General features: G+C 37.8%; 1 protein-coding gene across 1 annotated transcript in view; it reads left to right on the top strand.

Annotated features, from left to right (window-relative positions):
- The window catches only part of COL25A1 (collagen type XXV alpha 1 chain), a 482,146-nt gene that overhangs the window by 366,803 nt on the left and 93,362 nt on the right, over positions 1–21,981 (top strand). Inside the window, exons 9-12 of the mRNA XM_060088451.1 lie at positions 53–160; positions 1,717–1,752; positions 17,293–17,319; positions 19,899–19,943. Coding sequence (XP_059944434.1) covers positions 53–160; positions 1,717–1,752; positions 17,293–17,319; positions 19,899–19,943 — 216 coding nt within the window. The remainder of the gene's footprint in view (positions 1–52; positions 161–1,716; positions 1,753–17,292; positions 17,320–19,898; positions 19,944–21,981) is intronic.

Below are 21,981 nucleotides of genomic sequence, written 5' to 3'. Positions count from 1 at the left end.
TGGGTCTTTATCTTTCACGGTTATTGTTGGTCTGTCCCCTTCTCCATTGTAGGGTGACCAAGGACAGGCTGGGCCTCCAGGCCCTCCAGGACCTCCAGGCCCACGAGGGCCTCCTGGAGACACAGGGAAAGATGGCCCCCGAGGAATGCCAGGAGTGCCTGTGAGTTGCTTTTTGGATCAGTTGTTCTCACAGGCTTTGTTTCCTTTAAAGCACTGAGAATTGGGTTGGAGTTGGGGATGGGGGTGGCAGAGGTCAAGTGAGCGGTGTGGGTTGAAGGAAGTGGGATGATAGGAAAATCCCCGAGCAGAGAGGGCACTGCCAGCCGGAATCTGCTTTACCACTCAACCCTCGGGGTACCCACGCAAACCACAGCGAGACGCTTGGAGACAGCAACTGACCTGGTCTTCAGGTAAGCCTCAAGAAGTCTGCGAGTGGAGACGCCCAATCTCACTTGTGTCCTGACTGCCATAGAGTACATCAATGCCTTTGGTTTAAATGGAAGACTAGCTTGAAAAACCTAGGTGGGAGATTGATAACATTTTACAAAGGATCAAAATAGAGACAATAAAGTCCTATGCAATTTATGGAAAGTAAAAGAGGTAAATCTTCCTAATATTTATCCCTTGCAAGTAACTTGACCCCCCAAATCACTAATAAAATAGTAAAATTAATGGTTAAAATATCAGTGGTTATGGGTTGAATATCATTTGTCCTTTGTATGTGAAGCTTATTAATAGAAATGACTTAACAGCAATCTCAACACTTAGATCTAAGTACTAATTTACTTAGTACTTAGCTACTAAGATTGGTCAAGTGTCAATAATAGAGTAGTAACGCAGGACACTAGATAAATGGTTTGGTTGGGTAGAGGCAACTCAGCAATTTAAAGAAATACATGGAAAAGGTCAAAAATTTGTACACTTATGACTTTAGGACCTGAAATTCAGGTTTATTGCTGAATTAAATTATTTATTTAATGTATTGCTGTAACTTAAATTATTTTCATCAGTGTTTTTCTAGTACAAAAGTAATAATAAAATATTTATCCACAAAGTAGAAAAATTTGAAAATGAAGGCAACCAAAAAAGAAAAAACAAATCGGCCATAGTCATTAATGTTTTGGTAGATTACATTTTTATATGCATATATTTATGTAATTTTTGAATGACTCTTTTTTTAAGACTATAGGGTACTTTAAAACTTTGCTAGGACAACCTTCTTATAAGCTTCATACCCCTCGCCAAAAGTTGCTATAAATTTGTTATATGAAATAAGGAATTGACTTTCAGCGTAATATGCTGGGTTTTAGGACTGCTTTCACTGGACCATCAGAGGTAGTGGTTTCATCCTAAAAGTGTCTTCTAATGTCTCACCTTTCTTTGGGATGAAGCCCCAAAAGATAGAGAACCCATAGCTGCTTTACAGTATAATCACTCCTACTCGTTTTATTTAGAATACCTTCTTGGCATAATTCTTAAATCTCTGCTGTAATATAGATTTGTTGTATTAAATCCTAAAATGTTTATAAAATGCATTTGAAGAAAGAACATCAGCGCTCTTTAAATTACATTGTGTTTGCATTCCTTTCTTTAGCCTAAAAAGTATATATTTGACATTCAAGATCCCTAGTGGATATTGTGAAAAAGAAAAAAAAAGATTGAAATTGGTTTTTACTGTTTACAGCATTAATAAAATTATCATTATTCTTTTTTAAGGGTGAACCAGGGAAACCAGGAGAACAAGGCTTGATGGCAAGTATCTGAATTTATCTTTTTCTATACTGAAAAGAATGAAAAGACAAGTTACTCAAAACTGTGGTCAAGACTATGTGTAACAAATGTGCCTGTTTTGTGATGTGATCTGTAACAAACAGTGAGAATCAGTAAAAGTTAAAAAGTGGTAGTGAATCACTGTGCTGTACCCACGAAGCTAACACAACATTGTAAATGAACTATGCTTCAATTTTTTTAATGGTAAAAAAAAATGTATTCCTTTAAAACAAACAACCAAAAAAGAAGTGATAGGGCCTGTCCATCACATGCTAAGGATCACATGACAACACATCTGCAGAACTGATACAGGATGAAAAAAGAGGGAGATTCCAGGTGAAGCAAGTGACAGAGGATGCTGAGGAAGACTTAAATTCAGGGATATGCCTATTAGCTTAAACAGAAGTGAGATTTCAAAGGAACCAGGTGTCACTGCCTGTGAACTAGTAGAGCAAACCTTCGACAGTGATTCAAGAGGTTTTTCTTTTGCCGAAGAGAGAGAACAGTTGTGCCTTCTTGACCCCTGAAACTGATAATAAAATGGTAAGTTAATGGTTAAAATATCAGCAGTTATGGTTTGAATATCATTTGTCCTTCCACCCAGAGAGAAACAGTTGTGCATTCCTGATCTCTGTCATTAAAAAAGATCATGGAATGATTCCTCTTGGACTTGCCCGTAAACACGCAGGTCCCAGTTCCTCAAGTTTGTTTATGCTTTGCCAGTGAAAGAGAAGTTAGGGCAGCTTGCTGAGCCCCAAAGAGTAGAATTCCTTCAACCTACCTCTCCCTGTCACTTCCTCCCTGTCTCTGGAGCTATCTTTCTGACCTACTTTGTGGCACAAACAATATTGGGGAACACAGGATGATGCTCTAATAACTCAAATTCCAGAGGACAGCTATGTCTCACACTTGCCCTGGATGCAGTGATTACAATCAGCTTGATCATGTCCATTTCACACGATGTGTGGCATGCAGCCTGCAGGTGCTCAGGATATAAAATGTATTTTAAAAAAATAGAAGCTAGGTCCTAGTGAAACGAATGCACAGGAACACGCTAGTTGGTCAAGAATTAAAACAAATGTGTGCATGGGCTAAATGTCAAAGGCTTCTCCCTGCACAGGATGCCTTCAACAGCCCTCCTGGGGAGACACTCAGCAAGCTGTAGTCCTAGCTGTCATGTAGCTGCCTTCAAAACATCACTGGTGAAATGGAAGCATCCTGGGACCACACCTGACCCACTGCCTGGAAATTCTCTGTTTCTGACCTACAGTATCAAGATAGATATTTGATACAGACAATCAGGCTGGGAGTACTATAATGGATTCTTTTTAAAAAGAATAAAATGAAAGAAAAACAACAAAAGACCATATGTGAAAACTAAATTGAACATCTGTCATCTGTGGTAACTTTGCATACAAGGGCAGCATTAGCTCTCCAGGTTATAGGATCAGAGGGGGTGAAGAATTTTTGTAAAACTACCATATAAATTTTGAAATTGCTTTATGCAATTGAATGCACCTGTAATTTGTATCGTGGATAAACAGTCAAAACATATTCCTCCCATACACTCTTACGTCCAAGGCTACTTAGGATTCTTAGGAGCCCTTGTTTGTCCCCAGTTGTGCAAAGCCTATGATTTTTATCATTGCCACAGGCTTTCTACCCTGATGCCCAGTGCAGCACTGTAATATACAAAGTTCTAAAATAAAAATGGATGTTTAAAACATTATAATTTTATCTTCCTTAAATTCATACACATGCTCTAGAATACATGGTGTGAATAACAAATTAGTCCCATTTCCCTGCCATTTCTAGCTTAATGTCATTAAATATAAATGTTCCACCTAGTCCTAAATGAATTATGTCATTGTCTTAGTTTGCTCTGATTTCCCATTTCATATAGGAACTTTTCAGATAAAGATGATCCTGGGTATTTTTCTCTAAACCTTTCTTCTCTCTTTAAACTCTTCAGATATAGTTCATATTCTCATTTCAAAAAATGAAGCTGAGAAACTCAGTTGAAATCACAAATGTTCAAAGGATATGTCCAACGTAGTGATCTTCTAAAGTACAGCATTGTACTGTTCTTAAAGATGTAAAATGCTTTTTTAAAAGGAAACTTGTATAATATATATTTAATAAGTAGACAAATAAGTATATATCTCAGTGAATTTTCACAGTAAACATACCTGTGTAACCACAAACCAGATCAAGAAATAGAAGGTTATCATATCCTAGAAACCCCCTTTACCCACCCCCCATCACCATCTCCCTCTTCTGCCAACACAATTAATTTTGCCTGTGTTTGAATTTCATATTAATAGAATCATACAATATGTAACTTTTGTGTCTGGCTTCTTTCATCCAACAGTATATTTGTGAGATCATCCACCTCTGTTTTAATAGCCTTCACAGCTGGTTAAAAAAAAATTAAGAGGAAGAACCTTACTTCTTTGACTACCCTGTTAAAACTACATCACTCAAATAGCAGCAAATGAATGGTCTGTCTGTCTGACCTTGGGCAAGTCACTTAACCTCTCAATTTTTCATCTGTAAAGAAAGGAAAATCATACCCTCTCTGCCTCCCCTATAAGGTTGCCAAAGACAAGTGCAATAAATTAGGAGAAAGCACTTTAAAATATATAATGAAGAATTGTATTAGTATGTTATTATTATTATCACTCAGTTGTTCCCTCTACAGTACATTACAGGTGAGCATGGATTTATATAACAGATGTATTCCTGTAAAGTTCTATATGAATCAGATTTTCATAAATCAACATAGCTTAAATGTGCTGGGAAATTTTGCTATTTAAAGCAATCCTATTCAGAGTCTTTTCATAAAGCAATACAGTCCCCTAGTTCCTCTTCCCAGCAAACTGAATTTTTATATATTTGCCTAAAGTGAAATATTTCTATTATTTTTTAAAGTATCATTTAAAAAGAAATCCCTATGTTTACTAACTTAAATAGCACCTGTGTATTTTAACCCATCTCAAAGACAGAAGATACTGGAAATATAATAGCAGCTTTCATGCGGAGAAAATTTTCCTTAGAAATTTTCTTTTTCCTTTCAAATAGTATGCGTATGTGTGCATATGTGGGTGTGTGTGTTTTGACTCGAAGCCTGGTAGAAAGAAAAGTACATATTACCAGTAATTCTGGCCTCTGAACAACTTAGGAGTGTATGACTATCATCTGTGATCCTTTTTACTGATCTATAAAATGTAGGCAATAATTCCTATGCCACCTATATCACTGGAATACGGTGAGAAGCAAGTGAAAAAAATATGAAAATGCTTTATGGAACACAGACTTCCATAAATGAGAAGTATTGCTGTTAAGACAAAAATGTCAGATGACATAACGTGGCATGCAGAAAGACCAGTCTATGAGACATAAGGGCTAACGACAGTGTGATTATAGCTGTCAATTAAATTAGAGTGTGTCAAATACTGTGATTGATAATACAACTTATTCCTTTTGTCCTGTTTGTTGCCATCATTGTGTTTGGCCTTCTCCTATATATCACATCTTCTTACCTCATCACCTTTTCATAACACACCCCTTCTCATCCACCAGTTCAGACAAGGGAAGATAATATATACCACTGCTCTCATCTTTTCCACAGTACGCAAAACCCACTACCTCTGTTGGTTTGCACCATGGAGGAGTGTTTGCTTACGTGAGGATCTTGAGAGGCACTAGAGAATTTTTTAAAATGTAAAATGTCTCTAATGATGAAATGAAAAAACTAGGAATGATCTAAAATTAGCTCTTTCAAAACTGTTTATGAGTGTGTCAGGTGGAGAATTAGTTTTCATAATCCACGCTATATATTTTATATCACAAAAATAATCATCTGAAGAGTAACAGCATCTCTAATGGAATAAAAAAGAAGTCCTGCCTCTCAAGCAGGTCCACATTTATTTAACCCTGCTGTGCACCTATTCCATAAACAAGGCCTTCAGGTTTTGCGAGTTCTAGAGGAGATTTTTAAAAGCAGTATCTTGGGGCTTCCCTGTTGGCACAGTGGTTGAGAGTCCGCCTGCCGATGCAGGGGACACGGGTTCGTGCCCCGGTCTGGGAAGATCCCACATGCCGCGGAGTGGCTAGGCCCGTGAGCCATGGCCACTGAGCCTGTGCATCCGGAGCCTGTGCTCCGCAACGGGAGAGGCCACAACAGTGAGAGGCCCGCATACCGCAAAACAATGACAACAACAACAACAACAAAAAAAGGCAGAATTTTGAGCTAAAACAAACTGGACTCCATCTAAATAAGGAGAGAATAGCTCTGGATTATAAAATTAGACTCAAGAATCAAACCAAGAACTGACCACAGCTAGAAATGCTAAAGCTCTGAACCCCGACACAAATGGTCTTTATTTTTCGGTTCTTCAGGAGTTTAAGTAGTTGTTAGAATAGTATTTTTGAAGGTGTCTTTCCTTTTGATATCCTTACTGTTTCTTTCTTTGACAAATATAGTAGTTCTCAAAAACATAAAAGACAAATGATGTATATTCAATATACCAACTAGTCCCTGTTTCCTGGAAATTATTTTTTGTCCAAAGTGTCTATAACCAAGGTTTCATAGACCATATCAGTTTCCCTACACTGAAACTCTTCCTCTCCTGCCCCCCAAATATATGCAAACTCCATAGCGTATCCATTCATCTCTTTCTGTATTATAAGAGTACTTAAAATGTCACTCGTTGGGCCCTGGTAGTGTCTGAGAGTTCAAAACTCAGAAAAGTTTTTCTGTTATTGTTCCTTAAAGTGAAATTTGGATTGTATCCAAAGAAGTTATAGATACTTTTTAGTTTATTTTGATTTTGCCTGCAAACACATTTAATACGTTTGTGTCAAGTGAATATAATGTATTTTATGGTAGCTAATAACATAAGCAGAGATAATTGCTTCTGCTTCATTTAAAATAAAATTGAATTAACCAATATGTGAAGATTTACTTTAATCATATTTAGTTATAATGCACTGCTATCCCACAGATTTGATAAAACTTATCATTTTACTTAATTGTACTTTGCTGTCTCAACCATATTGATCAGCAGGGTGGCAGACATCGGACACAGTAGCAGGCTTTTCTTCATGATTTTGATCTGGTGAGGCAAACAAACCTTCAAATCACAAATAACCAAAATGACCAAAATCATCTTAGGATATTTAGTTATTAGACTAGATATTAACAATGAAATCTTTTTTGGTTAAACTGCATTACTTCAGTTGTGCACACTACACTGCCTGCCGTGGTGCCTTAGCAACTGTTCTAATGCTTTATTATTCTCACTTAATCTGATTGTCCATGAAGTAAATGTAAATGCCACGCCAACAGAGTCCTTCCAACCCACCAGAGCCTGTAATAGTTGGTTTTCCAAATGGGCTGAGGCCTGCTCCCCCGCTCGTCCACGCGTACCTAAAATCAGCATCTCTATGAGACTGAAGCTCTCATATGTAGACATTTGGGATGCTCACAGGATCAGACTCCATCCACATGCCTCCAAATACCCACCTCTTTGCCCCATCCTCCAGTTTACTGTAGCGCACACCAGTGGTGTGGTTCACCTGCAGAAGAACAGACCTGGGAAAGAGATAATTCACAGTCCTTAAAGGGAGCTCCAGTCATTGGGGCAGAGAATCCCAAGGTCCCAGGAACACAAAGTACAGTCTAAGGTCATGGGGTGGGCTACCACAGGAGGAGGTGTGCAGCCAGGGAAGAGATCTCTAAAGTGTGGACCCTAACACAAGAGCCCTCTTGCCCAGGGCTAAGGGCAGTACTGGGGCCATGTGTTTGAATGGACTCAAAAAAATAGACTTCTGCTTTGGTCACCTCCTTCGAGAAAACTTCACACACACTTCCTCATTCACAGACATTCACACTCCCCCAAGCTAAGTTAGAAGCTGCCTTCTCCCTTCCTCCACAGCATTTATCACATCACAAAATAATTGTGTCTGGTGCTTAGTGTATTCAATAAACTGAATGACTGAATAATATGAATCAATGAATCGATAAATCAGGTACTAATGCAAGGAAATCCTGTTTATATTTTTCTCTCATCCAATATCATCACATGCCAGGAGTAGGATTAAGCAGGATGAAAACTACTTTTTCTTCTGCATCTTCATATATTCATTCATGTATTATAGATAATTTGAAGTATATGTGTGTTCATGAATATGCATGGTGTAACTAAAGGACTGATTTTCATGAGGGAAATAACTGTAGCGATTTTTAGTCACACTCTGTGACTGTTTTTTAACCAGAGTGTAAATGATCTAGAAGAAATCTTAGGAATCATCTAGTTAATCACTTCACAGATAAAGAAACAGCATCAGAGTGAATAAATAACTTGACCAAGCTCATAGAGTAGTCTGTGGCAGAACTAGGGTAGAATCCAGTTCACCTGATTGTCATCTTACGTATTTTACAGTGTAGATCTGCTAGGTCTACACTTTCCAATATAGTAGCCACTAGCCACATGTGGCCATTTAAACTGAAATTAAATAAAATTTAAAATCCACTTTCTAAAAGTGGCACTAGCCACATTTCAAGTGCTCAGTAGCCACATGTGGTTACTGGCTACCTACTGGATTGAGCAATAGAGACTATTTCCACTATTCCAGAAAGTTCTGTTGGGTAAGGCTGGTCTAGATGGAAAACAGATCTGGACAGTAGATGAGTACATATTAGAGTTCTAAATTTAAGTCGTCCTTCTGCTGGTCGTAGGATATTTAAATTTTAGTAGTTAGTGTTTCTTAGCATTGTTGATTTAAAATAGGAAAAGTACTTGCACTTTACTCAATAGAAATATTTTTTACTGAGCATAGTATAGGGTGATAGGCCTTCATGAACCATAAATTTGTTTCCTTTATGGTACACTAGGGAAGTATGCTTAATCACAGAGGGCAGAAGAAGCCTGTTAATTTTTCTTTCTTTACGGGTCATTTCCATTTTGGATGCAGCAATGAGAAACAGTTTATTAAATATTTAGAAGGGATGGAATGAGCTAATTTGAGCCTTGGATATTTGATAAGAGGTGATAGAATCTCTGTTTGGGGACCTAATCAGAGCATAGATTCTCTAATACCTAGATCTGTCTTTCATCTGCTGGTGGTAGTTAATGTCCAGTATTTAGTCTTGGGTCCTGGTTTCCTCAAGTGGTGAGAAAAATGTATGGCTTCTTTAATTTCCTGAACATTAAGAGACCTCCATAAGGAGGTCAGAGCTTCATGATTTTGGGAAACACCAACAAATGAATCATCCAGGTTTAATATTTTCCCCAAAAAGTCAGCACATGAGGTAGAGAAGTCAAAAAGAATTTATTCTTTTAAAAAATTAATTACTGCATTTAAAACTTTTTTCATCAAATATTCATGAATGAATATAATAACATGTCATCGTATTGATAGGCTCTGAAGGAGACCTGTTTTAGAGGAACTTCTTCAAATAATAGAAATTATGGAATGATATTATTGAAACAGAAGAAAATCCCAGATACTTAAACAGAAACAACTGCCTCAAACCTGAGAACTTTAAGGAGAAAAATAGAATGATGTCTAACTTCCCATAAGAAGAGCTTGTCTGTGTATCTTCTAAATAGATGATGTTGGATGATTCACCCTAGTATTTTGATTCCATTAGGTACTACTGTGATGTAACCATGCTATTTCAAAATATCATTATTTATATATACTAGAAAAGTTTTGCTTTATATCTTTTTCAGTTTGATTAAAAGTTTTAGACGGCCATCTTAAAAAAAAAAAAAAAAAAAAAAAAAACTGAGAACTCTTTCCAGTGATTAGAAGTAAGATAGCTAGAGTTGCAAAACAATGGAGGAAATTCAGTAAGTGGAATTTAATAATTTTCATATTTATTAATTCATTGTTTCAATGTAGTCAATAATGATTTATTTGCTAGGCACTGCTGTGTAGGTGCTGAGGATGTAAAACATATGGCCCGAAGAATTTGCTGCCTAGTCAAGTAGATTTGATAAATATGTAAATATATTAAAATACAGCCAGTTAAAATGTGCTAGAGAAACACAGAGGACAAAAACAAGCCCTTTCTGGGTGCATTGGAGAAGGTTCACAAAGGAAGTGAGTTATGGCTGCTGAGCCTCGAAGAATGATTAAGACCTTTACATGAAGGCTAATGGGAAACTGCTTGGGAAAGATGATTCAATGTGACGGAAAACAGAGTCCATGGAGGACTCGAAACAAGAGATGAGGCTCTCCCATCTCAGCTCTGTCCTGCTCTTTTCTTGTTTATGCTATGTTCCTTCATACCCAGTTCAGCTAAATCATTGGCTTTTACACTGAAAACATATCAGCATACTCTCTTACATTCTAAACATTTCCCCAAAGTTTCTCGTTTGGCATTTCCACACACTTAAGCTATGGAGTCTGAATCTTGTAAAACATCATTTGAATTATACTCCAGACTCACGTATAATAGTGGCTAGAGTTTATGTTTCTTGACCCTCTTTCATCAAACATACAAGGAGAACATGGAATTTTATATAAGTACATCTTAAATGAATCCTTCTTAAGTAAGACAAATTTCAATTATTTATTTCAAATTTCCTCTTACCCTTTATAAACCAAGTTGTATTTTCTGATCTTGTGACCAGGTTAATAGCTTTCAAAAGGTTATAATTAAAGTCTCTTGCACCAAACCCTTGAGAAAATCTGATACTAACATTTTATGACTCCAATAAATTAGATTATATGTGTTATCATTTTCCCCCGTGGAAACAGACTTTAAAAAGTATTTTCTTCATTTTACCTAACTTTTATTAAATCTTGGAAAAATTCTTAACTCAAAAAGGAAATAATTTTAAATGGCTTAAGAGATTGGGGCTTTTATTCTCCCCTTCACAGATGGACCACCACTTTTTTGTTCCCTCCGTTTTTTTATTACAGAAGCTAGTTGTATATTCTTGCATCCAGAAATGACCAGCAACTTTTAGAGCTTTGAATTTTACTGTTAGCCATCAGGGACAGAACAGGAACTATGTCCGCCCCCTGCTCACACAGAACATCATTTCCTAATAGCAGGCAACCAGAACTTGCCTTAAAACACCTCCCAAGAGGCATCCTAGAGCACATCATTTAGAAACTCTGCATTCTGTTTAAGTAATTAATACCTCAATCAAATTTGTGCTAACATCAGTAGTCAGGAAAATTCATTAATTTTTTTCCATTCCATGATCTATCAAACAAAAGACGTTTTAATTAAAAATGTTATTTTTACAAGCTGGAAAGTGCAGCCAATGCATAATGGTTATAGAAACATCCATTTCTTAACTGCCTGCTTTGAAGATTAACATGGGTTGATAATTCTACTTACTGTTTGCATGATGGCTTTTGATATGCATTAGAGACCTTAGACCTACATCCACATCCATGACACTCTCCGTGTCAATGAGACCATGTAATCAAGATGATTTTTGCTTTGCGGTTTTAAAATAGAAGACATGAATTGAATTCCTCCACATGCTCTTGCACTTAGAGGTAATCTAGAGGCTGTAAGAATAGGCCAGGGACGTCCCTGGTGGTGCAGTGGTTAAGAATCCGCCTGCCAATGCAGGGGACACAGGTTCGATCCCTGGTCTGGAAGATCCCACATGCCGTGGAGCAACCAAGCCCGCGTGCCACAACTGCTGAAGCCCACGTGCCATAACTACTGAAGCTCGCACGCCTAGAGCCGGTTCTCTGCAACAAGAGAAGCCACCGCAATGAGAAGCCCGCGCACCGCAACCAAGAGGAGCCCCTGCTCGCCGCAACTAGAGAAAGCCCGCGTGCAGCAACAAAGACCCAATGCAGCCAAAAATTTTTTAAAATTAAAAATTAAAAAAAAAAGAATAGGCCAGTAGCATTAGAATGACTTGGGTGAACTTGAGAGAAAAATCTTGTCATTCTTATCTTGAGATACTATTGTCTAAGGTATAAGGGAAAACTTGGTTTACTCTATGTGTCCATCATTCATTCCTATAATTTTTATTTATTTGTTTGTTTGTTTGTTTGTTTTTCGGTACGTGGGCCTCTCACTGTTGTGGCCTCTCCGTTGCGGAGCACAGGCTCCAGACGTGCAGGCTTAGCGGCCATGGCTCACGGGCCTAGCCACTCCGCGGCATGTGGGATCTTCCCGGACTGGGGCACGAATCCGTGTCCCCTGCATTGGCAGGCGGACTCTCAACCACTGTGCCACCAAAGAAGTCCATTCCTATAATTTTTATCAACTCAAAGTAAGCACCATTGTGCTTACAAGAACCTACAAGGCCATACACATGTGATCTCCCTCCTCCAGAGCCCCATCTTCTACTACCTACCTATTGCCTCCTCCGTGTTCTTTGAACACACTGAGCATATGCCCACTTCTTGGCCTTGTACTTACTATTCCCTTGCCTGGAACATTCTTCCTCCTTCTACGTGCATGACTGTCTTGCCTGACCTCTTTCAGGGCTCTATCCAAAAGTCACTTTATCCTAGGCCTTCACTGACCCCCAAGTTAAAATGCCTCCACATCCACTCCTCCCAATCGCTACCCGCCCTATTTGCTTTAACACTTACCCCGACACAACTTTATATTTTCTTTGTTTATTTTTTTTACTGTCTTTTTCCATTCACTAGACTACGCAGTCCAGGAAGGCATGCATTTTTATTAATTTTGTTCACTACTGTATCCCCAGTGCCTAGAACATTGCCTCACACTCAATGGGCATTCAAAAAACTGCTAAGTGGATGAATTCATGAATGAACCCAAAAGGATTCACTGAGCAATTACTGTGCTGGCTTCTGTGTATGATAAAAGACATGTAGAGTGAAGAAAGAAGTAACCTGACAATCGCAACATTGTTGGTAAATTCTGGGAAAGAAGTGCTGTCATAGGGGTGCTTTGGAAAACAAAAGAAGGGGACCTAGCCCCAAGGGTGGAGGCACTGAGCCCTGAATTATGGAATGAGTGAAAGAGACAGGACCAGAGAGAAGAAGCCCATTAAAGGAGCAGACAACCAGAGGTGCAGAGGTGTAGAGATGAGGAAGCATGGCTTATGTGGCAAACTACAACTGTTACAAAAGCTTGAACTTTTCTCTCAAAATCCATGGAAAGCCATGGAAGGATTTTTCAGCTGAGGCAAGGTAGAAACCTGTAAGCCTTTTAGAAAGCTCCCTCGGGCAGCACTGTGTAGAAAGGGTTGAAGAAGACTGAAAACACAGTGACTTTTGGATGGGTGTCACAGTAGCTTAGGTGAGAGAGAAGCGGGTTGAACAAGAGCATGGCAATGCAGCTGAAAAAGAGGGCAGACTGGAGAATGTTCCTGGGTAAGTATAGTATCTGGTGGACCCGGAGCCGGAGGAATAAATGATCACTCTCAGGCCCGAGTAACGCGCCTTTAGTAAAGGCAATGACCAACTGGGAACTACAGTATTTCTTTAACTTACTTGACTGCCATATTCTACATAATATTTTACATAATCTTTAAAAATGGAATCTAGTGGGGGTGGGGAAAACAGGAAAGAAAATCAGTGCACTGTGTAATTTCCTACCCGTTTATAACTTTTAAGTTTTCATAGCTCTCCATAGTCTTTTCTGAAAGACCATGAAAATTAGGTGTAAACATTTATCTGCAGATAAGTGATGTCATTACTCCACACTTAGAATTTTTCAGTGGCTTATTTGGTTCTTATCTTTTGAATAAGGTTATGTCCATTGTGCAAAATCCTTTAATGAAAAAAGTTAATACATTCTACATCACCCAGAGCCTATATTGAAATGAGTACATTTTAAGGTTTAAATTATAGTTTAACAATTCTGGAGTTAAACTTAAAGAAATATAGTTTAACATGTTAAGATTCTGTATATTACACAGTTTCCAATCTTGAGACATATACAAAGAAATGATTGCAGAAAATAAAAGAGACCAGATTATTCTCATCTTAATTGGTCGTCTGCAAAGTATATGCAAATATAAAAGTGCCCGCCAAGAAAATACCTAAGAAAGGAACAATTCATTGATTGATAAAAATGGACTAAAAAGATTGACTCTTTGGTTTGGAAGACTATTTGATTCAAACTTTTTAAGACATGGGGATAACAATAATGGAATTATTTTAGAAATCTTAGAATACTAGAACAACTAGTTTTAATTTTAGGAATAATAAGATACACTAGCTTGACAAGTGAATAATGAATATATGACATTCTTCATCCAAGTCATTATTCAGGCTGAGAATATAAGTAAGTTTAAGAAAGATTAGATAAGTCAGTCAATGGTTCTATGACATTTGCCCATTACTTTATAAATTTGTATTTGTACTACAAACTACAAAACTACTCAAATGTAGACATCTTAACCAACTGGTAGTAGCATACCCTAACTTCAAAATCAATTTTTGATCAGTGAAGCTTTCATTTGTAAGCTTAAATTTATGACCACACTGTCACAGATATATAATGGGATTATTAATCAGAGAATGCTCAAAAAATATATACATGAGCAAAATATTGATCAAAATAGCTATTTGTGTGTGTGTGTACTTACTCGAATGTATGTCTGTGCCTTATATTCAACATTGCTTTTTCCCAGTTCCTCTCTAAAACAATGACACTATCTTTGGCTTGTTACCATTTTTCCTGCCAGCGAGATCAAAGGAGTATATGCACATTTTTGGTAGCTGAGGATATATCCTTGGCAACATAGTTATGAAAATTTATAAGATATGTATTCACAATTCAAAATTAATATTGTCTTAAAAACTGCTTTTATTTTTGGAGTTTAGCAAAAATGACAGTAGTTTTCTAACAGTGATAAAAATACTATATTTATAGCCATCCTTTGACTTTTATTAACTATTGTGTTAAAATATACAACTAATATAATTTCATAGATTTCAAAGTTGTGAGTAATCTTTCTAAATCTCTGACTTACTGTGATCATGCAGCAAAGATCAGATTAGAAAATACCAGATATGTTCATCTCTAGTTAAAACATTTGGTTTAAAATTTGCTCTTATTTTAATCTGAAATATTCCCTTCCAGGGTTATATATCAATGTAAGGAAATGCCCAAGTTTAGTCAACAATATTTTTTCAAGTGGCAGTTAGGTTTATAGTGGGAAACAAACCTGTTTGCATTGAACATATACATTCTCAGTCTAAACATTGAATTAATGTACTTTTTGTTATATGATTTCCTTTCTAACATCAACATTTTAAAAAGTGAAATACTCTGGAGACACTAGGAAAAATGGAATCATAGGCAATGATAAAACCCAAGTCTTTTCTTCACTCTCAGATCTCCTATCACTACAGCTTCCAAATTCTGCCTTTACTTAGCATTAACATTCACTTCCCAAACAATTTACCCAAGTAAGGAAATGATTACACATGTTTATGTGCTAAGGGGAAGGAACCAGTGCAGAGTGGGAGGCTCTGATACAGATGCAGGGATAATTGATTGAGAAAGAGCCCTGAGGGCGAAGGCAAGGATGGATTCCAGAGTCTACTGGATGCATTTGCCCAGTGGGAGGAGAGCATCTTCCTCCTCTGATATAGTAAGGAGGGCCACATGGGTTTGAGTTGATGAGAGACATGATGTTGGGGGAATTCATGCCTGAGAGCCTCTGTTTTCTCTGCAAAATCTAAGACAGGGAGAATTTTAAATTGAAGGAGTGAGATAAGCGGAGAGAAAGTCAGACCACACAGATAGATGAGATAACAAGCTCATTAAGAAGGTTGAGTAAATTGAAAAGGAATATATATGGCAAAATATTAACAATTGTTATATATAAGTGATGGATACATGGGTGTACATTATATTACTCTCCCTACCCTTTATTATGTTTTAAATTTTTTGTAATCAAAAGGAAAAAAGAAAAGAATTCACTTTCTTGCAGTTCCTAGGCTTGTAGGCCAGTATTATTTTTTTCATATGTCTAACATTCGATGTCCTTGCCTTTAGTGTCACTGAGTCAATAAAACTACATCCTACATTTTAAAAATGGAATCTATAAAGGTGATATTGCACAGTGCACTTTCAGTAACCTAAAGCTGATTATATGAGGAAATTGTTAGTCTTCCTGTGAGGATTACAAAATAATTTATGAGGAACAGATTCTCTGAATGTTCCTAAACATTGTGTATTTTTAATTAAAAAATTATGCATGACCAATTCTTCCTCTAATTACCACTCTAGTCCTTTTTTTATGTTACAGTCTGAATGTAAGATGCTGATTAACTGAAATGTCACACATTAAAAATAAGCTAGCCATTAGTTTAGTGTAATGGAATAAAGAGCTTTTTACATGGAATGATAGAGTACCTGTAACTTTGTTAAAATATACTGAAGTTAAAAGTATTTTTAAAGAATTGGAAGAAAAGTGCTTAATATTTTTATTTAAAAATAGACATCAAAAGTCAGAATTACAGCTCTCTTTGTGCTCTTTTCTACCATCCCACAGCATGCCTCACTCTAAATAAAGCCAACAGAATTCCAACACTGACTTTGTGGTCAAAAAATTGCTAAATCTCAGAATTGCCACATTTCCATTTTAAATGTAAATATTCCCATTCATCTTCCTAAATATTATATTTCTTCTCCTCTCCTCACCTGCCCCGGTGTCATAGTTTATGCAACAGCGGACAGCATCTTTTGTTCCCTTTTCTGGTGGACACTACACGCCACAACTGACCTTGGCATGGCCTAGTTTGTAAACAAGTTTTTGTGCAGGTCAATTGGCCACATTTCATAAGAGAAAGAATAGAGCAAAACATGTTTCTTTGTAATGCCATTCAATGATTTCCTTTGCAAATCTGCTTCCTGAAGTTTTGCAGATGCAGATGTCATAGAATGTGTCAGTGTGCTGAGAACTGCATTGCATTTTAAGTGCTTCTAGTAGCAACATCTCCAGCCTTCTATATGAGGCTGATGTGATAGATTTTCAGGTATCTGAAGAAACAGATGCTCTGGAATGGCAAAGATTCTTTCTGTTTCATTTTAGTTTAAATATAGTTGATTTACAATGTTGTGATCCTTTTTTTTTTTTTTTTTTCCTTTTTGCGTTATGTGGGCCTCTCACTGTTGTGGCCTCTCCCGTTGCGGAGCACAGGCTCCGGACGCGCAGGCCCAGCGGCCACGGCTCACGGGCCCAGCCGCTCCGCAGCATATGGGATCCTCCCAGACCGGGGCACGAACCCGTATCCCCTGCATCGGCAGGCGGACTCTCAACCACTGCGCCACCAGGGAGGCCCTGTGATCCTTTTTATTAAAGGAAAAAATCAGAATCCTACTGCATATGCTTCATGTTCTTCAAAAGAGAACAAGAGAGAAGAAAAGACCCATTGTGCACTTCCAACCGAAAATTTTCATTTTCCTTGATGTACAAAACATCAGCATATTTCAGCATGACAAATATCAATAGAACCTTACAGAATAGGACAGTTTTAATCAGTCATTTAAGTTTAAATGGTTGCAATATTATGTTTATTGAATTGTTTTTCTTTTCTTAGGGTCCTCTGGGGCCTCCAGGACAAAAGGTAGAGTATAAATAATACTGTGAAGGTAATTATACTGCCATCGCCTGATGGCTAGTCAGAGAAGTGAATGGAATTAGCTACTGTAAGTCATGCCAAAGCAGTCTGGTTTGTGCATTCTGCTTTCTAAAAATACAGTCATGTAATGTTAGCCATTAGATTTCTAATTGACTCCAATATAGAAAAGTCAATATATCCAGAGCAGACTCTTTTTAAGCTGTTTGCCAAACTTGTAGGTTATTGAGGTTTTAATTCAAATCCTTGTAAAACATCATGAGAAAACTTAGAATGTGAAGGGCCATAAGACATTGAAAATTAATTGCATGGTCTTGCACAAATATGTGATTGTTAAATGACTGTTAGACCAGAACAAAGGATATTCTTGTTGCTTGGTGGCTATATTTAAGTGGTCCACTAGTGTCTTCCTTTGCTGAGGTAGCCCAAAAACTGGCTTCCTGATTGTCATTTCAACGTTATCCAGAGCCATCAGAATTGACCCTTTACATTCTGATGGAGAAAGTCTAGCACTTCTAAAATTACATCAATACATCAGTAGCAGGTCGATGGCCCTTTGCCAATAAAATATCACTAAGTCCCCATTCCCTATCACACCTCCCACCCCATAAAGATGACAAAAAAGGATATTTAACCTGCAGAAAACTAAAGAAAATAATTGTATTACAACAGGTGGAAAAGTGATTATTCTTTATCTTTGGAATCCATCAAAGTTAGAGATGTTTTATCCCCCAAGCTTGGGCATGTGTCATCTGTTGAAACATAATCCCACAAACCAAGTGAAAGCCAATGCGTTGTGAGACAACTTGTGTATAGGAACAATTTGTCCTTAGCAATAATGTCTCTATTAAGTATGGTGTGAAATTGTAAAGCTACCCTAATCCACATGCGACCAGGATGAAATTACTGCCTCAGGCTTTGGGAAGTCCTTTAATGAGCCACTCAATATAATCACCAAGAAAGCACTAAGGAACTTGCTATCTCAATTTGTTTTGCATGTAATGACTATATTTTTAATAAACTTTATTTTTAGAGCAGTTTTAGATTTATAATTACTATTTTAATTTTTTTCCATTATTCTTAAAGAAATTTAATATTATATAGCTACTAAGAAAAATCTGTTTTCTAGTGCTAAACAAAAAATAAGCACATTCTATTTAAACATGGTTTCTACAGAGCCTCAAAGGAAGGTGTGTGAAGGGAAATCACTATTTGAAAATATTTGTTAATGTTTCTGTATCCAGTTAAATGTCAGATTTTCTCAGGTAGTAATTAGCTTTCTTATTCTCAGTTCAACCACCTATGTCCAACCATTGTAATCACCCCAGTGCATGTGTGCACACTTCCAAGTGTGCATGCACATACACACATACACACACACACTTAAGATAATTTTATGTGTAGAAGTTGTGTTGTTCCTAGCTGGTGTTTACCATTTGCAACATCCTTTCTAGTCTACTTTGGAAGATGTATTCACACTCATGTGGTTTAAAAACAATCCCTGATAGTCTTGGGGAAATGCTTTCAGATACAACAAATTTGAGTTTACAACATGGGTCCCTTATTTGTCTAACTGTGGAGCAAGTGGGTGTTATTTTAATTACCTTTCATTTTATGTTATTTAATTTCATGAAATTCAGGAGTTACTGCTACTGCTAGGATTTTTCCAGATGAAACTAAGCATATTTAATTTTTTAAAAATATTTGTTTATTTATTTGGTTGCCCTGGGTCTTAGCTGCAGCAGGTGGGCTCCTTAGTTGTGGCTCCAGGGCTCACTGGTTGCGGCAGTCAGGCTCCTTAGTTGCAGCATGCAAACTCGTAGTTGCAGCATGCATATGGGATCTAGTTCCCTGACCAGGGATCGAAGCCGGGCTCCCTGCATTGGGAGCACAGAGTCTTATCCACTGAGCCACCAGGGAAGCCCCAGTGAGTTTAATTCTTTTGTGTGTGTGTGTGTGTGTGTGTGTGTTTACATATTTTTTTATTTATTTATAACATCTTTATTGGAGTATAATTGTTTTACATGGTGTGGTAGTTTCTGCTTTATAACAAAGTAAATCAGCTATACATATACATATATCCCCATATCTCCTCCCTCTTGCATCTCCCTCCCACCCTCCCTATCCCACCCCTCTAGGTGGACACAAAGCACCGAGCTGATCTCCCTGTGTCATGTGGCTGCTTCCCACTAGCTATCTATTTTACATTTGGTAGTGTATATATGTTCATGCCATGTTTATTAAAAGCACCCAAATTTAGAGCTATGTGGCCTTCTGATAGCTCTAAATCTCAATTTATGATGTGAATTTCTTTAAAATCATATTAGCAATAAGTAGATATTTACAAACGTGGTTAAATTTAACTTAATGGTTTTTGGAAAAGCTTGATGAATCTGTTTACATTATTGTATATTTGAACACAGTAGATAAGATCTGAAAAACATAGCCTCCCAGACATGTTTTTAGCAAGGTAAAGTTATGGCTGACATAACTAATACAATATAAATTTAGAATTGAAATATTTTCTGATTATGATATCAATTTATTTCAATCATGTGTCTCCTTAGGGTTCTGTTGGAGCATCTGGAATTCCAGGGATGAATGGGCAAAAGGTGAGTTCTATAGAATATACTACTTTTGATCATTTGGAGAGGATTAAAATCACAAAGTTTTTCTAGTCAGTAATGTTGGTAATAAGTTTATGTGCTCATAAAAATATTACATATACTTTTGAAATATAGGAATATTATGGGGCAAATGATCAAATTAGTTTAATTTTTAAACTAGTGCATTAAATAGCCAGAAACTCTTAGAAAAATTTCCATTTTATTTTGATATGTATGAGACACAACTGTATGTTTCTCATAAATATATTTGGAGTACAAAAAATGCTGTGTTTAACATTAATTGTGATAAAATGCACTTTGGTTTATTCTTGTTATGGCAGGCTAATATACATTATTTCTTTCATTAACAAAAGTTATTCCTACAGAGGGACCCTATTGGAATCTTGTGAATTCAGGAGCAAGCTTTTTTTTTTCTTTTTTTTTTGTGGTACGCGGGCCTCTCACTGCTGTGGCCTCTCCCGTTGCGGAGCACAGGCTCCGGACATGCAGGCTCAGCGGCCATGGCTCACGGGCTCAGCCGCTCCGCGGCATGTGGGATCTTCCCAGACCGGGGCACGAACCCGTGTCCCCTGAATCGGCAGGCAGACTCTCAACCACTGCACCACCAGGGAAGCCCAGGAGCAAGCTTTTTTTACTGTTAAGCAAAATTAGGAGTTAGCCTTGCTAAGCTCTGGGAGTACACTTTTATTGTACTGTTAATAATGAAGGGAAAAAATGTAAGTAAAAAAGAACCCACAGCTCTACATAGACATATCTATGTGCCTGTGTACATTTATTCCTGCAACACACTTGCAGCTGGACAAAGCAGCTAGCTGTATCCCACAGGTGGATCTGATAGTCTGTGCTCCTCAACACTGCTGATTTGCTCTTCAATCTGGAACCTCTACAGAGACCAGAAAGCCATTGTGGTGGCTACCAAAGCCGCTATCTGGGCCCATCTACCAGGAGCCAAAGAGCTGAGCTAGGGACTTTCCTGTCTCCCTCAGAGCTTTTGGACTGGCCCTTTGAAATCCTGTGACTCATCAGCTTGTCTTCCCAGAGGACTTTAAATCCATGCCCTCTGAATTGAGTTCTGAAATCATAAGGAGCCCAACCCTTGCAGACTTCCTTGTGACCTCTCCCATGTTGTCCACACTTTCTTCTCCAATGAGGCATAAACAATAACAATTTAAAACCTACTGAGTGGCTAAGAACATGGGTCTGCCACTTAGAGACCGTGTGAATTTTGGCAAAGTCCTTGAATTCTCTGGCCTCAGTTTCCTCATTTGTAAAAGGGACACAGTAGCAATTCCTACCTAATCAGGTTAATGTGAGGCTTAAATGAGGAAATAGGCATAAAGCCCTTATGACCATGTGTGATATTACTATTAAACTTTTCCTTCACCTCATTTTAGTGAAATTCTGGAAATTTGATTGACCTACGTTTTTGTTTTTTTTTAATTTTTATTTATTCATTTATTTTTGGCTGCGTTGGGTCTTCATTGCTGCGCGCAGGCTTTCTCTAGTTGCAGTGAGCGGGGGCTACTCTTCGTTGCGGTACGCGGGCTTCTCATTGCGGTGACTTCTCTTGTGGTGGAGCACGGGCTCTAGGTGTGCGGGCTCAGTAGTTGTGGCTTGTGGGCTCTAGAGCGCAGGCTCAGTAGTTGTGGCACACAGGCTTTGTTGCTCTGCGGCGTGTGGGATCTTCCTAGACCAGGGCTCGAACCCGTGTCCCCTGCATTGGCAGGTGGATTCTTAACCATTGCGCCACCAGGGAAGTCCCTTGACCTATGTTTTAAGAGACTCTCTTTTTCCAGAATTTCTCGATTCCCAAGTGAAATTAGTGTTGTCAACCAAATCTTATGGTAGCCTGTGGTCCACAAATCAAATACTGGGCTCTCATCAGTAGTTAAATGCCCGTGTCACAGCCCTATTTTCCACTTAGTAAAATGTATATCCATTTGCTTCACAAATCCTGGTAAAGACAGAAGATTAACTTTCTATTTAGAATATTGCAGCTTATGGAGGGAAACATAAGCAAAAA

The sequence above is a fragment of the Mesoplodon densirostris genome, chromosome 1 (assembly GCF_025265405.1).
Source record: "Mesoplodon densirostris isolate mMesDen1 chromosome 1, mMesDen1 primary haplotype, whole genome shotgun sequence".
NCBI lineage: Eukaryota > Metazoa > Chordata > Mammalia > Artiodactyla > Ziphiidae > Mesoplodon > Mesoplodon densirostris.
This window is presented reverse-complemented; position numbering and strand designations above follow the sequence as displayed.